This window comes from Lolium rigidum, chromosome 2 (genome assembly GCF_022539505.1).
Source record: "Lolium rigidum isolate FL_2022 chromosome 2, APGP_CSIRO_Lrig_0.1, whole genome shotgun sequence".
Lineage (NCBI taxonomy): Eukaryota > Viridiplantae > Streptophyta > Magnoliopsida > Poales > Poaceae > Lolium > Lolium rigidum.
In genome coordinates this window covers 261,239,546-261,258,436 of record NC_061509.1, presented here as the reverse complement: position 1 = coordinate 261,258,436, position 18,891 = coordinate 261,239,546, and the positions used below count along the sequence as shown (strand labels likewise).

Below are 18,891 nucleotides of genomic sequence, written 5' to 3'. Positions count from 1 at the left end.
ACTTGCGGGGGATCATTCTGCAGGTCGATGAAAACTGCAGTCATCGTTGTTTTCGTCCTTACGCAAGCCTTACTTCCCTCCTCTTTCACCATCATCTGTTCCAAAATGCATGGATCCCTACACGCTTCAGTTTTTTCTTAGGTAACCTCTGAATACTTTCCCCGAAAAAGAAAAAGTTCTGGATACATAAATCAAATACTACAGTAGTTCAGTGTGCTGCGTGTTTACGTCTCACAATCTGATGCACCGTTGCAGCTGTCAGATTAATCGCCATGTAACAGAATTTTCCGAATTTATTGAGACAAAACCAACTTCCTAGTTTGCGAGTCTTAACCCACAATACATAGTGCTGAAGTGTTGATAGTTTTATAGTGTCTTGCCTTCAGATATAAAGCAAGTATGCACCAGGGAGGCGCAATGGAAAGACAAGACACTCGAGAGCTGAACTTGTTTGCGTTACTAGAAAACCTGCAGCTTTTTGACATGAACCAGCAGAACAATATATTAAATTCTTTTTTTTGACGTTACAATATATTAAATTCTGGGACTGACTGTAGGCATTTCTTTGCCATCATTGCACTTCCAGCATTTATAGGCGTACTGTATCCATGGCTTAGAGAGATAAGAACACGTCCAAATCACACAACACCGGTAAGATCGAGCAGCACAACGCCTTTCAAGTGCTCCTCCACTTATTTAGCTTTATAATAGACCGACTGACACCCAGACGCCTATAGACAGTAGTACGTCGGATTATCACGAACAGTTGCTGGGCATGGCGAGGCCGCACTTGCCGGGAAGCGCCATGGCGCGGGCGGCGTCGATGTGGTACATCCTCAGCCATACGCCGGCAACTCCTTTGTAACGGCAGATGCACGACAGGTTGGCCTTCCCAAGCGCGGCACAACACTCAGACGATGGTCCGTCTGTGGGGTTATTCACCGCCGCCGCTGGCTGGCAAAGCTTGAACTCGTCGTTGGACAAGCCGCAGATGCCATGAGCACCCTCTATTGCGGCGAGGGAGACCACTAAGGCAAGCAGGAGTGCTGCAGCCAATGCCTGTGGCTTTGCCATGGATGCTGGTTTCTATTCTGATTTCTGGTAGATTATTTGGCTACTTTGATCTTAGGTCTTGCTTTGGGGATGTGTGCGATGATTGTCTGATGTAGGGCTCTATTTATAGGAGCAGGCCTGGTGTGTATTCTGCATCAAGCAAGCTAGTAGTACTATCTCGTCGTATCATGGAAATATCTGCACCTGAACTCAGTCGCTGAGCATGCATGCAGTGCTGAGTGATAAGTGATAACGACTGCCACAATTGACACAGTAAGGGATATAACCAGAAAACTCTATTTAGATAGGTGTGAACTTCTCCATAATGAAATATCAGGAGTACGCCGCAAAGAGCTATTCTTAGATATGATCGCACTCAAGGTTTTTTCACATTGAAAAGAAAGATGGCTCATGATAACATTTTGAATATTGGATTGTGTTTAGATGACCAAATCGATTAAGACAACCACCGTAATCTCGTTGTTTGTACCTAGCTAACGAATTATATGTATTATTTCATTAGCTATGGTATGCCAAAATAAGAATTAAAAGGCATTAGGCACCTAGTGCCCCTTCAAAAATTAACAAAAAGAACCTTAGTTTTTTTTTGCAAAGGAAAAAGAACCTTAGTTTGGAGGACAATATGGTCTGCTCCTGGTTAGTTAATTATAGAGAACGACGTTTGCTAGCCTGAAGCGTTCAGAAGTATGTTAAATGCACCCACCATGGTTTCAGATGCTTTCATCAGAGACCATATAGAGATCAGGTTGGTCTTACCAATTCTTAGGTACTTTTGCCGACTATTTTCAGTAGTGTTTAGGTGGGACAGTCAGAAAGGAAATGAATGAAAGATTGCTTGCGGTGGCTGTGGATGGTGAGGTCAGACAAGTCTTGCTCATCATGATAACATTTCACAGTATGCAAATTCGGCGGGACGTCGACCGGCACTTAACATTATAAGAAAAGCGTTTATTTTTATGGCAATTGGGGCAACCGGGCAATTTGCTGCCGACTAGCACTCACTCCAATGACCCAATCAGCCAGGGACGTTCCTGGCCGTTCGGGGGCCCTTGGGTGAAACATAGGAAGAGGCCTCATTTGTTATACGCCTTCCGTCTTCCCAAATTTATTTTAGATTTATTAAAATATTTTAATGTAGCTAAACACTATCTGCTATGTAGACAAATCTGAGATAAGTTTCATGAGACGGAGGGAGTATATAACTTACAGAAAACATATCGATTCATAATAGTTGAAATAGTCATGGAATTTTTTTCGGCTCATCCTCTTTAGGATCCAATCAACTTCTGTACTTGTCTATTTTTTTTCTCATTTTGAAAATACACACTAGTGAAGACAGGGCAATCAGTCCCGGCCCGTAATGGGATCTAGTCCCGGTTGGCCAACCGGAACTATTCATGCGGGACAAAAGGTGAAGCCTTTAGACCCGACCCAGTTGCTAGCCGAGATTAATGGCTCTCCACGTAGCCGCGATACAGGGTTTTGGACTGGAGAAATTTTAGTCCCGGCTCGTAATTCCAACCGGGACTAACTATTAGTTTCAATAATTTTGTTTTTCATTTTTCTAATTTCTTTTTTCATTTTTTCTTTTTGTTTGACTTGTTACTCTCTTACTTGGACCATTTTTAATACTAATTACACTTACTTTGTAGTCAAATTGTAGACTTGGTCATCACTTCTCGGTCGGTCACCCATCCGCATACTACTCCTTGCGCTCCCGCGAATGTGATTGTACCTTGTTGTAAATACTACCATACCAATCTTATTACCTCTTATACCATTGTGTCACATTTCTATATTTTTTGAAACCAAAAACAATCTGTAAACCGTAATTGGACAAATATTATATACTTTATTATTATAAAAATGTGAGGAATTTGAATATGAAATAATTATGTTTTTTTTATTTTTTATTATTATTAGCAGATAATATATGCATTATTCGTATAATATGGCCAAATAATTAATATCTTGAAATTTGTAAACTGCAATTGGACAAATAATATATGCTTTATTATTAGAAAAATGTGAGGAATTGGAATATGAAATAATTATGTTTTTATTCATTTTTTATTATTATTAGCAAATAATATATGCATTATTCATATAATATGGTCAAATAATTAATATCTTGAAATTTGTAAACCGCAATCGGACAAATAATATATGATGTATCTGTAAACTGCAGGTAGATGTGGAGTTGGCGCCATGCAGAGATAGAAGAAACACGATGGTGATGGAGGTGGACGTGGAGGGGAGGCGGCATGGAGTGAATGCAGAGATGTAAAATACACGAAGATATATGTTGCTAGTTCAGATACATAGTTCGATATATCTTCTTTGGTTGCAGCGTGATGGTGATGGAAGGGAAGCGGCATGGAGTGAATGCAGAGATATAAAATACACAAGGATATATATATATCGCTAGTTCAGACACATAGTTCAATATATCTTCTTCGGTTGCAGCGTGATGGCCGGTGGAGCGCCGGGTGCGGCGTGATGGTGATGGAGGTGGACTTGAAGGTGGCGGCATGCAGAGATACAAGAAACGCGATGGTGATGGAGGTGGACGTGGAAGGGAGGCTGCATGGAGTGAATGCAGAGATGTAAAATACACAAGGATATATGTCGCTAGTTCAGACACATAGTTTGATATATCTTCTTCGGTTGCAGCGTGATGGTGGAGCGCCGGGTGCAGCGTGATGGTGATGGAGGGGAGGCGGCATGGAGTGAATGCAAAGATGTAAAATACACAAGGATATATGTCGCTAGTTAAGACACATAGTTCAATATATCTTCTTCGGTTGCAGCGTGATGGTGGAGCGCTAGGTGCAGCGTGATGGTGATGGAGGTGGACGTGGAGGTGGTGGCATGCAGAGATACAAGAAACGTCATGGTGATGGAGGTGTACATGGAGGGGGGGCGGCATGGAGTGAATACAGAGATGTAAAATACACAAGGATATATGCCGCTAGTTCAGACACATAGTTCGATATATATTGAAAGACTGTTATCACCAGAATTTAGCCAATGCAGGAGATGGGCCGTGATTGAGATGGTCCTAGAGGACGTGCAGATAAAGGGTCTCTGAATAGGCCTCGTGCAGGAGTTTGGGCTAGATTGCCCGTGTATCTGTATATTATAGTAGGTCACGTTTTAATTAAGAGATAGAATTTAGTTGTACACAGCTAGGTTTATTGTAAAGATAGAAAGTCTACGTACTATAAATATGTACCTAGGGTTATTGAGAAGGAGGACGATCACGTTCACAACAAACCAATCTAGACGCATCGCCACCCCTTGTTTCGAGGGTTTCTTCCGGGTAAGCAACATGCTGCCTAGATCGTATCTTGCGATCTAGGCAGTATCAGTTTATTCGTTGTTGGTGTTGCTCGTACTGAAGCCTTTTTGATGGCGAGCAACACCCTTATCGTGGATGTTTTGGGGCTAACGTCGATACTTTCATGATATGCTTGTTTAGCTACGCTGCCCCTCAATATATGGCTGCCTTTGCACCTATCTTGGGTGTAAGGGCAGCATCTTGCTTAATCTTTATTTAGTAGATTCGATTTGTTATAGTTGTTCCTTGTTCTCCAAAGATTAGTTTGATATCCGCATGATTAGGCCTTGCAAACGGGTTGAACGATCCGGTAGTGCGTAAGGTATGGTTTACTAATCGTAGAGGGATTGTTCCGGGAATCGACTTCGTGTTGGTTTTTAGGCCTCTTTAGGGACTAGTTTTCCATCATCTTTCGTATCTGCTAGGCTCAACTATGTGTAGGATGTTCCGGTTATGCGGTGAAAACCCTAAACTGTCGTAGATTGATTTAACAATGTATTGATAAAGCAGGATCCCCATGTCATCGTAAATCCAACGTGAACCATGGGGAAATCGGCTCTTTGAGCCGATTCACAGGGAACCTGAGAGCCGATCGGGCTCGTATTTAATGTTTACATGTCTGCCATGCAGGAAACTAGTCGAAGCCATCCATCACCTTCCTGACCAGGTATAGGTCAGGTGGCACGCCCTTGCATTAGCCAGGACGTGTGCCGGAGCATTGCGGGCCGTCGCCCGAGGGACCAGGGCCCACCAGCAGTCCTGGGAGCCTCCCGGCTCTCCGTGTTGTCCATCGCTGCTCGCCGGTGGGTTTTGGTAGGCAACACATTCTGGCACGCCCAGTGGGACATTCTACAACAACTATGTCAAAATCTGCAGCTGAGATGGCGGACGAACCAGTCACGTACGAAGATCTGCCTGAAGAGCACAAGAAGAAATATGATGAGATTAAAGCCGTCTTCGAGTCTGATCTCATCGGCTCTTTCGCGAAGACCCGTTCACGTGGCATTACGTGGAAAGGGTTCTCACCCGAAGGCGCTCTCGACGAAGTAGATCTGTCTACCCCTTCAGAGGAACGCACCAGGGTTCTGCGCCAGGAAGTCAATTACATGGTGGCTCATTCTATACACCGTCATTCTGAGAGCCTGGTGAACTCCTTCGAGCGCATTGCGGTTCGCGTGGTTCAGGAAATCATGAAGCATCAGTACTCTCCGTCAGGACCTGCCCTGGGGACGCACCAAGGAGAAATACCGTTCCAGACCAGACCGCCGCTGCCGTTCACGCTTGCAGCTCCAGAGCTGCAGGGTTCACCGGCGTACGTCGTCTACAAGGTTGGAGGCGATCCTGGCGATTGCCAATTCCTCTATGAGCCACCTAAAGAGATCCCACATGGATACGTGTGCACATACGTGCCGGACTGCAATAGCTTGGCGCGCACGAACCAGATTGCACCAGCTGGGATTTCTGGAGCAGACGCCGATAAACAGGCGTGGCTAGCTAAATATGCCACCAGAACGAGTCATGAAAGCTCGGTCCCTGCAGCTCATACCGTGAAACAAATCAGTACCATCTTGAGAGACCAGTTCGGCATCCTGCCAAAGAGGAAAACAATCGGCTATTCCAAGCCGTACCCCGACGAGTATGATTTGATCCCGCTGCCACCCAAGTATCGGCTCCCTGAATTCTCAAAATTCAATGGATCGAAGGGTCTAGCTCAATTGAGCATGTGAGCCGATATTTGGCACAGTTGGGCATGATTTCAGCATCAGACCCGTTACGTGTAAGGTTCTTTGCACAATCTCTCACGGGATCGGCTTTTGGGTGGTACACCTCGTTGCCACCAAACTCAGTCCGGACGTGGAAGCAACTGGAAGAGCAGTTTCATGTCCAATATCACTCAGAGGCTACCGAGGCTGGCATTGCCGATCTAGCGCGAGGTGCGGCGAAGCGGGGAGAAACGGTGTCGGAGTACATCCGGCGTTTCGGGACTCGTTAAGAACCGATGTTATTCGGCTCGTCTAAATGAGAAGGAAGCAGTCGAGCTGGCAGTGTTGGGCCTCGCGGCGCCGATCAAAGATCTGGCTTTCCAAGTAGATTACAGTTCACTGGCGCACATGGTCCAGAAATTAACTTTGTATGAGCAGCGCCACCCAGAACTGTACCAAGACAAGTTCAAGCGTCCGATAGGCCTGGTTGAGACTGAAGAAGTTGAGGATTCTCCAGGAGACCAGGAAGTGGCCGTGGCTGAATGGAGTCGGGGGCGGTTCCCGTGTCCCGCAAATGGGTGAAACCACAAGGGCCTCCAAAGGGGTTTGACTTCGATGTAAGCAAGGCTGAGCGAGATATTCGATTTATTGCTTAAGAAAAAACAGCTGAAGTTACCCGAAGGCCATAAAATCCCTACGGCGCAAGAGATGAACGGGAGACCGTACTGCAAGTGGCATCATTCGTTCACCCATATCACCAATGACCGCAAAGAGTTGCTTCGGCATATCCAAACGGCGATAGAACAAGGCCATTTGATCCTCGGCCAGTTTGCCATGAAAGTGGACACGCACCCGTTTCCTGGCGTCAACATGGTGGGAATCAATCACTCCACGAGGCATCAGCCAGGTTTCTCATTTGATGTTAACATGGCAGGGCCTGTACACCACCATGGCAAGGATAAAGAAGAAAGCAGTCACTCCCGTGGCAAGGAAAAGGAGGAGGCCGGCCCACGCGACCGGCCCCGATATGATGACAGACGGTACCTCACCGAGGAACAAGTGAGAAGCGTGCGATATCAACGACCACTCTCCGTGCATCTCCTTAACAAGTATGAGCGTCAGTATGACCGACGTCGGCGGTATGACAGAGAAGACGAAAGATATCGTCGGTCTGACGTAGACAATGGAAGATATCGTCGGTATGATAGAGCCGGCGAAGGATATGAGCACCGCGCTAAAGGGGAATCAAGAGAGCAGGAGGACATGGATAGACACTGGGACTGTCCTTTCTTTAAGCACTGCTGGGATTCAGGAATGAGCCGATTGCCTACAATCGACAACTGCCCGAAGTGTAGACAGCAGAAGAAGGACGCAGGAGAAGTTTCGGTTTTCAAGCGTCTAGGGCCTCTCCCATCTCGGAACAGACGAGCTGAGTCATCTCAAGAGGAAGATTTTGAGGAGTCAGAAGATGAAGAAGAAGATAGATACCACCGGCCAAGGTGGTGTCCTGATGGACTCAGCCACTCCCAAAAGCGTAGGGTTCAGCGGCTACGTAGCTTGGAGCAAGCCGAGGCGCAATACCTGCACACGTTGAGGAAAGCGCGGCCCGATCTGGCCGTGAAAATTCAGCAAACTTTGGACGAGGAGAGTCGTCCACAGAAGAAAGAATGGCGCCCCAAGCAAGTAAAAGCCCATGCGAGTGCATCGGCTGGCACAAATATGGTGTTCATACTTCCGTCGGAGTTTCGTGCTCCAGGAACCGAAGAAGTGCCGATAGCACAGTTTGACTGCGGTCCACGGCCAGTTATCTTTGAAAAGCCACGAGAGAAGAGCTACAAACATTTGAAGGCCCTGTACCTAAAAGGTTATATCAATGGGCATCCTGTCGGAAAGATGTTGGTTGACACGGGAGCGGCAGTCAATATAATGCCATACTCCATGCTACGGCGTTTGGGACGCTCTAGCGCAGATCTGATCAAAACCAACGTCACACTAAACGACTTCAACGGCCAAGCATCAGAGACGCAAGGACTTCTGAACGTGGATCTAACCGTAGGCCGAGAAACCATCCCTACATCATTCTTCATCGTCGACAGCAAAAGCACCTACGCTGTCCTGCTAGGGAGGGATTGGATTCACGCCAACTGCTGCATTCCATCTACAATGCACCAGTGCCTGATACAGTGGGAGGGAGATGAAGTGGAGGTCGTTCATGCAGACGACTCGATCGAGGTCTCAATAGCTGGCATGAATATTTGGGACTCGGAAGACCAAGAGCCGCTCTCTGGAGTCAGTTTGGACGGCTGTGATCGCATCGAGGTTACAAAAAACGGGGTGAGGCTGGTCTTATCCACCGGCCTGACAGAGTAGCAAGAGCAACATCAATCGACGTACGTGGCAAGGCCGATCCCTGCGATCGGCCCCAAAAAATAAAAAGCAATGATCTCACCTCAAGCATGTCACGTAGTCGTAGTAGGGATGCTCCTTCCCGTAGTGAAGCGCAAATAAGTTGTAAACCTTCATTGAGCAATGCAAACGAAAAGGAGTCCGATTCCAACAATCGGCCAAAATTATCTTCACCATACGTTTTGCCTGTGTTCAGCATTGATCTAGCAGGCGACGGGAAGCTATGATATGGGTTTACATCGGCTGATGAGCTAGAACAGATTGACATTGGTCTTGGGGATAAGCCACGGCCAACATTTATCAGCAGAAAGTTAGATCCGCATCTGAGGGGCCTGATGATAGCTTTGTTGAAAGAGTACCCTGATTGTTTTGCCTGGGATTACACAGAGATGCTCGGGTTAGACAGGAGCATCATTGAGCATCGGCTCCCTCTTAAGAAAGGATTTCGGCCGTTCCAACAACGAGCAAGACAGATGAAGGCCGAAATTTTAGAAGAAGTCAAGAAAGAGATCGAGAAAATGCTGAACGCCGGGTTCATCAGGCCATGCAGGTATGCTGAATGGATTTCTAGTATCGTACCTGTAGAGAAAAAGGACGGCCGATGGCGCGTCGCCATAGATTTTCGTGATCTCAATAGAGCCACTCCAAAGGATGAGTATCCAATGCCGGTAGCAGAGACATTGATCAATGCAGCTGCTGGTCATAAGGTTTTAACTTTCATGGATGGCAACGCCGGCTACAACCAAATTTTTATGGCTCCAGAAGATATACACAAGACTGCATTCAGAGTACCAGGTTCGGTGGGCTTGTTTGAATATGTAGTCATGACATTTGCACTGAAAAATGCCGGCGCAACATACCAAAGAGCCATGAATTACATCTTTCATGATCTGATCGGCAAGTTGGTGGAGATTTACATTGATGACGTGGTAGTCAAGTCTGTCTCAGTAGAAGGACACCTGGAGGATTTGCGACGCATCCTGGACCGAACTAGAAAATTCGGGTTAAGAATGAATCCAAAGAAGTGTGCTTTTGGTGTGATGGCCGGTCAATTCTTGGGCTTCTTGGTCCGTGAACGCGGAATTGAGATCGGCCTGAAAAGTCAGGAGGCAGTACGAACAATGAAGCCACCTACCACGAAGAAGGAACTCCAGTGTCTCATCGGCAAAATCAATTTCGTCAGAAGGTTCATCTCCAACATGTTAGGGCGAATCGAGCCGTTCATGGGATTGGTAAAGATTAAAGCTGATGAGGAGTTTCGCTGGGGGGCAGAGCAACAGCGAGCGTTTGACGAGATTAAAGAGTATCTAACGAAGCCACCTGTGTTGGTTCCGCCCCAGCAAGACAGGCCATTCTATATTTACTTGTCGGTAGCCAGCACTTCCATCGCCTCAGTGGTGGTGCAAGTTTATGATGGTCTGGAGAGAGTCGCTTTCTACCTGAGCAGAAGGATGTTGGATGCAGAGACTAGGTACCCTGAGATCGAGAAGTTGTGCCTCTGCCTAGTTTTCACCTGCACCAAGCTTCGTCACATCTTTCTGACAGCAGAAATTGTCATCATATGCAAATCAGATGTCATCAAACATATGCTGTCGGCTCCTGTGTTGAAAGGCCGACTCGGTAAATGGATGTTTGCATTATCGAAATTCGATCTCCGATATCAGCCCGCGAAAGCAGTCAAGGGACAGGCGTTGGCCGATCTTATTGCTGAACGAATCAACACTGATATAGCAGCATTGTCTGTGCGTGCATGGGCCATGTTTTTCGATGGATCGGCTTGTGATGACGGTTGTGGCATCGGCATTCTACTCGTGTCGCCCCGGGGGGCAACATATTCCTTCTCCATCAGGCTGTCTACCCCTTGCACCAAAAATGTCGCTGAGTATGAAGCAATACGCAAGGGAATGGAGTTGCTGTTGGAAGCCGGGGCAGAAGCGGTGGAACTTTTTGGAGACTCCAAATTAGTGATTTCCCAACTCACGGAGGAATATAAATGTGAGAGTGAGTCGCTCTTCCCGTTATGGATGCAATGCCGTGAGTTGATGACACAATTTAGGTACATAAACTTCAACTGGATCCCGAGGTCGCAGAATACCGAGGCAAACGATCTCGCACAGATGGCGTCAGGCTACAAAGACGTAGCGGGTAGAGTCGATGTCCAGGTACAGTTCATGGAACCGGATGACTGGAGAGCCGATATCTTCAATTAATTGAAAGATTCGGCTCGGGGGGCACCTAAATGGATAAGGTACAAGGCCATGAAGTACGTCCTTATTGGGGATGACATGTTCTATAGGACGTTGGAAGGGTTACTTCTCAGATGTCTGGGACCAGCCGAGTCCAATCGGCTCTTACATGAGGTACATGAAGGCGCCTGTGGAACTCACCAATCGGCTCATAAGATGAAATGGTTGATCAGGCGATCGGGGTTTTATTGGCCCACCATGCTTGAGGATTGTTTTGAGTACTATAAAGGGTGTCAAGCATGTCAGAAGTTTGGGAAAATTCAGATGGTGCCCGCATCAGTAATGAACCCCATCATCAAGCCTTGGCCATTTCGAGGGTGGGGCATGGATATGATCGGCAAAATCAATCATCCATCGAGCAAAGGCCATGTGTGGATTTTGGCTATTACAGATTATTTCACCAAATGGGTGGAGGCCGTCCCTATGAAGTCAGTAGCATCGGCAGATGTTATCAATTTCGTAAAAGAGCATGTCATTCATAGATTCGGGATTCCCCAGACTATCACGACCGATGGAGGTTCGGTCTTCAGTTCTCGCGAGTTTAGAAAGTTCTGCGAGGACACGGGGATTAAGCTGATCCGATCATCTCCATACTATGCTCAAGCAAATGGACAACCTGAAGCGTCTAACCAGAGCCTTATCAAGTTGATTAAGAGAAAAGTCGACGAGCATCCTAGACGTTGGCACGAGGTGTTGTCAGACGCTTTGTGGGCTTATCGCATGTCATGTCATGGAGCGATAAAAACCTCGCCATACCATCTGGTCTATGGACAAGAAGTTGTATTACCCTGGGAGATCACGGCTGGCTCGAGACGTGTCACGTTTCAGAATGATTTAACAGCTGAAGAATATGCAGCCCTGATGAGTGATAGCATTGAGGATCTAACGGAACTTATACTTTGGTCGCTTGAGAAAATTAAAGAGAACAAAGCCAAGGTAGCTCGCGCATATAATAAGAAGGTGAGACCAAAGGAGTTCCACGTTGGTGATCTGGTATGGGAAGCTGTATTGCCATTGGGGACTAAGGATGCAGTATATGGTAAATGGTCTCCAAATTGGCACGGGCCGTACAGGGTTGGCCAAGTTTTAAAGGGTAATGCATACATGCTTGAGGAGCTGAGTGGTGTGAAATTCCCAGTGGCTGTCAATGGTCAGCATCTTAAGAAATATTTCCCAAGTATGTGGGATGACGGACAGTGAAATATGGGGGCCGATGCACGAAATCGGCCAGTAATTTTTTTTAATATACAAGGATATACAAGGCACAGCCGATGCACAGACATCGACTTTAGAATAAAACAGCCAATGCGCAGCCATCGACTTTAGAAGTACAGACTGGTACAAGGGTCACAGATTACCGTTTGGATTTGGGGATCTTCTGAATCTGGCCTTAACTGACGTTTTTATGATAAAGACCGATGCGTTGCCATCGGCTCTTTGAACATTGACCTATTTTGACAATCGGGAAAATCAGATATGACCATCGGGAAAATCAGACATAAGAAACATTCTTCATTGATTTAAAGAGGATTGTTACAAGAAGAGCCGATTGCTCACAAAAGGAGGATTTGCTGCCTAATGCACTACTACTACTAGTCTTATTCTAGTAGTCCCTAATCTAGGGGTCGTCGCTGCCCTCGTCGTCGCCGTCGTAGCTGTCGTCGGCGCTGCTGCCAGCGAAGTCCTCGTCGCTGCTGCCGAAGCCGTCGGCAGGCGCTCCTTCTTCCTCGTCGTCGTCGTCATTGTCGTCGTCGTCCTCCGACCCGGTGCGGAAGCGCTTCACCGGCGGGTACTCGTCGAAGGAGGAGTCATCTTCCGCTTCCTCCTCCTCGTCGGAAGAGGAGAAGCCGTCCCAGGAGAAGAGGTCGTCATCGCTCTCCTCCTCCAACCCCCCATCCACAAGGAACTGGAGGTTTTCCTCCCCGTCGGTCAAGGAGGCGTCGTCCTCTGACCCGTCGGTGAAGATCCAATCCCTCTCGTCCCACCACTCTGGGGCGAGGGCCTCGTACGCCGCCATCAGGTCGAACTCCGGCTCCGGCTCGCTCGAGGAGGAGGATTTGAAGGAGAGGCCCGAGGAGGTAGAGGAGGAGGAGGAGTCCATGGTGCAGAGGAGGGTTTTTTCCGATTGCTAATGCGGAACAGGGGAATGAAGAGGCGAACTGCTCGATAAGGATAAATAAAGGGAATATTAGGGGGAGATGATTCAATGCGTGGGCAGTTTTCGAGGAAGTGGTGCCAAAACTGTCAATCGTGCAGTATACAGAAGTTGAGAAGACAAGGCATCATGATGGAAGGATACTGAAGCGGTTCTGCTCTGCAACGCGTGACCCGACGAAGAAAAAACAGAGTGGTTTTGGAATTATTATTGCCAAAACCAGGGGGGCATGTGTTATCACCAGAATTTAGCCAAGGCAGGAGATGGGCCGTGATTGAGATGGGCCTAGAGGACGTGCAGATAAAGGGTCTCTGAATCGGCCTCGTGCAGGAGTTTGGGCTAGATTGCCCGTGTATCTGTATATTATAGTAGGTCACGTTTTAATTAAGAGATAGAATTTAGTCGTACACAGCTAGGTTTATTGTAAAGATAGAAAGTCTACGGACTATAAATATGTACCTAGGGTTATTGAGAAGGAGGACGATCACGTTCACAACAAACCAATCTAGGCGCATCGCCACCCCTTGTTTCGAAGGTTTCTTCCGGTAAGCAACATGCTGCCTAGATCGCATCTTGCGATCTAGGCAGTATCAGTTTATTCGTTGTTGGTGTTGCTCGTACTGAAGCCTTTTTGATGGCGAGCAACACCCTTATCGTGGATGTTTTGGGGCTAACGTCGATACTTTCATGATATGCTTGTTTAGCTACGCTGCCCCTCAATATCTGGCTGCCTTTGCACCTATCTTGGGTGTAAGGGCAGCATCTTGCTTAATCTTTATTTAGTAGATTCGATCTGTTATAGTTGTTCCTTGTTCTCCAAGGATTAGTTTGATATCCGCATGGTTAGGCCTTGCAAACGGGTTGAACGATCCGGTAGTGCGTAAGGTATGGTTTACTAATCCTAGAGGGATTGTTCCGGGAATCGACTTCGTGTTGGTTTTTAGGCCTCTTTAGGGACTAGTTTTCCATCATCTTTCGTATCTACTAGGCTCAACTACGTGTAGGATGTTCCGGTTATGCGGTGAAAACCCTAAACTGTCGTAGATTGATTTAACTTTGTATTGATAAAGTAGAATCCCCATGTCATCGTAAATCCAACGTGAACCATGGGGAGATCGGCTCTTTGAGCCGATTCACAGGGTAACCTGAGAGCCGATCGGGCTCGTATTTAATGTTTACGTGTCTGCCATGCAGGAAACTAGTCGAAGCCATCCATCACCTTCCTGACCAGGTATAGGTCAGGTGGCACGCCCTTGCATTAGCCAGGACGTGTGCCGGAGCATTGCGGGCCGTCGCCCGAGGGACCAGGGCCCACCAGCAGTCCTGGGAGCCTCCCAGCTCTCCGTGTTGTCCATCGCTGCTCGCCGGTGGGTTTTGGTAGGCAACAAAGACACATAGTCCATACATATAGTAGCACACACCACCATCTACTCATCATCTCTAAATATTGATACGATCAACATGGCTATTGTAGCCAACTAGCATCCAATGCCTCCTAGCCATCTCGAAGCCCAGACGAGCGTCCATCGCGGTATAGCGCACTTGCCCGTAGCTTAATGGAACATTGGCCCACCCAAATATGAGTTCATCTTCTTTTTCTTGCTCGGCGTCCTTCTTCTTGTACTTCCTCCTCTTCTTCTTCTCAAGATTTGTCCCAATGATAGAATTCGCCAGATCATATAGGCTCGGAATTGGATAGTTGGTGGGATTCGGGAGTATCTTGTGGAGGTCGAATGCAGAAGTAATATGATTACCATAGTGACTCAGCATTTTCCACATCCTTGTCGATAGCCGCACCAAAGAATTTGTTGGTCTCGTCCTGCAAGAACTCCTTTAGCAACTGTGACACTTCATCCGCCCCACAAATTTGGAATATCAAATTCTCGGACGCCATCGAGAGTTGAAGGACGGCGGCGCGCTGATTACCCTCGCGAGGGTTGGGGAACTCGCAGTCTAAGCTGACACACTTCTTTGGTGTGTTGTCGAGGTAGTCCCTCTTCACGGCGTGGATCCACTTCTCAAACCTTCTTGCACAGAGAGCGAATGTGATCTTGAACGACATCCCTTCTGCCATCAGGTGATATACCCGAGTTCGAGGATCTGGGTCACGCGTGAGGTGCTCCATTGAGTCTGAAATGTCGACGAAGAGGAGAGTTTTTTTTGCAATGGTGGAGGAGATGAGAGATGTGGAAGAATGTTGTGTGTGGTTATGGTGGAGAAGATGTGAGTATATAAAGTAAAGGAAGATGAAGATGAAGAGGCCAACAACTGGGTGTCAATTCCTATGGCTGGCCGCCGATGCCGACGCGGGGGCTCAGATTGCGAAGCCAGTAATAGCGACGCAATCGGCTTCCGCCGGAACGAAGCGTTTGACTTTAAGTCCCGGCTGGTAGGGGTGCCGCAATACCCTTTAGTCCTGGTTTGGGACAAACCGGGACCAATGGGTCCTAACGAACCGGGATATATGCTGGCGTACGATTGGGTGGATTCGGAGCGACGTGGCTATGCCTTTGGACCAAAGGGGCCTGACGAAAGGTCTATTTTCTACTAGTGACATTTTACTCCCTTCGTTCATGTTTAATTGACGCCGATACGACCTAGCTACATGTTCGCTTAGCTACACCCAGTGTCGATTAAACACGATCGGAGGTAGTATATAGCATTTTACCACATAAACTGGAAGTAGTAGTGTCGTTGGTATAGCTAAGAAACGCTAATTTTACACAGACCAAAAGAATAAAATGGCAAACTTGACGGCATGGGATGTTAAAAAGCTCCTAAAAGAAAAACAAATAATATTTAGAAATTTGGTACTACACAGAAGAACGAGATAATGAAATCAAATAGAAGTATAGGGCCGCTTACATGAAAAAGTTGAATAGGCGATAATCTCCGATTTTCTTAATCCGAACGATTGGCTATGTTGAACTCTTGAACTCCAGATCATTAATTTCCCTCTACGAATGATGGTCTAGAAAATTTGAGGATTTGTTGTGTCAATGAGTGGATAAGCGAGATTGTAATCTGTGGTTCATGACAGAAAGAAAAAAAAACGTCAAGGAGAATCTCCGGTGGGAAACGATTGTACCTAAGTGCACCTGTAGAAATTTGCAAATAGAGAGCGATTTGGTCTCCATAGGAGCCTCGTTCTCCATTAGTGACACCACAACGAGCTTCAAGCGATAATACTGCGGCTATGGAGGCGTTGATTTCGGGGCAATAAAAAGTTGCATCAAGTTAGCGGTGATCAGATGAATCGAGTGGACTAGGTGTCAGCTAGCGTTAGTTGCTTCTTTAGAGCAACTCTAATAGTTAGTCGGTTATTGGCTATAAGTAAAATATCATGTCATATATAGTTAACTTGTAGCCAACAAATATAATGGTTGGCTATAAGAATGCACTACTTTCTCAGTGGATAACCCACCTTTCATTGACACAACTTGCCTAGAAGCACGTGCTAGAGCTAGCTCTTACATCAAAGTCCACTTACCTTCTCTCTCCTCTTCTCTCATCCTCCAACTAAACACAAATATATTATTTTAATCATTCTAGTCAGCTGACTAGATTGTACTTGCTCTTATTTGCCTGGACCTTTTAACTTGCTGAACCGTTCGACATTGGGCGGGGCTCCTGTGCGTTGGGGCCACCAGACACCGATCGAGATGCTTTCTTCAGTCACATTCCATAAATGGCATTTGATAAACATGCCGGATCAATTGAATGAAAGACGTTGCATGGTGGTGTCGTTGTTTGGTACGCTCGTTCTCAGAAGAATATGATGAAATTAAAAGTTTTCATTTAAATTTTCTTTACATATTACAAGTTGAATGAAAACTTCTACGACTAGACCCTATCCTACTCGCCATCCACTGAGGGCTCGATGGCCCGCTCCGTCGTCCCCACCCTCCCTTATCCGGTTCTCCTGCTCCCGCCGCTCCTCCTGCATCGTTGGCGCAAGCCCTACGTCCGCACGCCTACTCGTCGAGCCACTGCCACTCGTACGCCATGAGGCGGTGAGCCCCCTTCTCAACGGGCGCCCGTTCGACGAACATCCCAACAGTGTGCCACCACTGCTCCTCGAAGGCCTTGTCGCGGGCGTGAGCGTTGTCCTACTGCTTCTTTCTGATTCTTGTAAGACTCTAGAATGGCTCTCTGCTCCGTCGACTTATCCTCCTGGTCTATCCCGCCGCTCCTGCTCGCCAGGTTGTCGACATCCCCCTCCTCCACCGTCACTTACACATGTTACTAATAAACGATCTTAAATCTTAATTTAAAATCATATAAGTGCTAGGGTTACTCCATCTTCAGAAGAACAAATGGAACTATTGACTCATGGAGCGAATAACATCATCATAAATATAAACGAAGTACGATAGATCAAATGAGTACATTTGCAAACCAGACTAGGATTTGGTATTACAACAAGATGGATGATGACAGCTGTGATGGTGCTGATTGTTATGGTGAGGAGGCGGATTCTGTATCACAACAAGGCCTACAACTCTTTTTTTGAAAAGAGGGCAAAAGATTTGCCCTATTCCATTCGTTAAGAAGAAGTAGAAATAGTTTTACATAGCACCCGGTTACACCCTTGAAACAAAGGGACCTACTCTCGCGGCATCAAATTGTTCATACATTTATCACCCGCCAAAATCCAAAATTTAGCCTCTAACTTAATCTTATGGAAAAGCACCGAGGGTGGCACATGCTTGTTTTTGAAAACCCGAGCGTTTCTTTCGTTCCAAAGCTATCATGGCACAAGGAAGGTTAAATAAGCGATGCCCTTGCGCTTCGTCATCTTGCCCCACCAAGGATGAAGAATGGAGGCCGGCCAAAGATTGAGGTCAAGAGATTGAATGCCAAGCCAATCGTTTAAGAGGCCCCAAAGACGAATGGTGTAACGGTAATTGACAAGAAGATGATCAACGGATTCTAAAGCTCGTTTGCAAAGAGGACAATCCCGACAATTAGGCCAACCCCTCTTCTCGAAGCGGTCATTAGTCCAAAGCCTACTTTGAAGCGCGAGCCACATGAAGAACTTGTATTTAGACGGTGCTCAAAACTTCCACACCGAGGAGGCGATCGCGGATGATGTAGCTCCAAAGAATTGAGCACGGTAGGCGGAGGTAGATGAATATTGGCCATTGTCGGTGAGGTTCCAAGTGATTTCATCTTCAACGTCCTCATGAAGAGTGAATTCCGAGAGTTGGACCCAAAGGGAGATGCCTACAACTCTTTTCAAGAGTAAAATAATATAAAGTTGGACCAAGTTTTTAGAAAACAAAATCCACGCTATACTACTAGGTAGACATTGATACGTCTCCGACGTATCGATAATTTCTTATGTTCTATGTCATATTATTGATGATACCTACATGTTTTATGCACACTTTATGTCATATTCGTGCATTTTCTGGAACTAACCTATTAACAAGATGCCGAAGTGTCGATTCTTTGTTTTCTGCTGTTTTTGGTTTCGAAGTCCTAGTAACGAAATATTCTCGGAATTGGACGAAACGAAGACCCGGGGGCCTATTTTGCCACGAACCTTCCGGAAGACCGAAGAGCATACGAAGTGGGGCCACGAGGTGGCCGGACCACATGGCGGCGCGGCCAAGGGGGGCCCGCGCCTCCCCGTGGTGTGGGCCCCTCGTCGGCCCCCGACTCCGCCCTTCCGCCTACTTAAAGCCTCCGTCGCGAAACCCTGATGCGAAAAACCACGATACGGAAAACCTTACTGAGACGCCGCCGCCGCCGATCCCATCTCGGGGGATTCTGGAGATCTCCTCCGGCACCCTGCCGGAGAGGGGATTCATCTCCCGGAGGACTCTACACCGCCATGGTCACCTCCGGAGTGATGAGTGAGTAGTTCACCCCTGGACTATGGGTCCATAGCAGTAGCTAGATGGTTGTCTTCTCCTCATTGTGCTTCATTGTTGGATCTTGTGAGCTGCCTAACATGATCAA

At 46.9% G+C, this 18,891-nt stretch overlaps 1 protein-coding gene across 1 annotated transcript; it reads right to left on the bottom strand.

Annotated features, from left to right (window-relative positions):
• Positions 1-603: 603 nt before the first annotated feature.
• Positions 604-1,133, bottom strand: LOC124688655 (putative lipid-transfer protein DIR1). The gene has a single exon (XM_047222302.1). It carries the CDS (start codon positions 1,072-1,074, stop codon positions 757-759), a length of 318 nt encoding a protein of 105 aa, XP_047078258.1. The 5' UTR covers positions 1,075-1,133; the 3' UTR covers positions 604-756.
• Between the last annotated feature and the right edge of the window lie 17,758 nt (positions 1,134-18,891).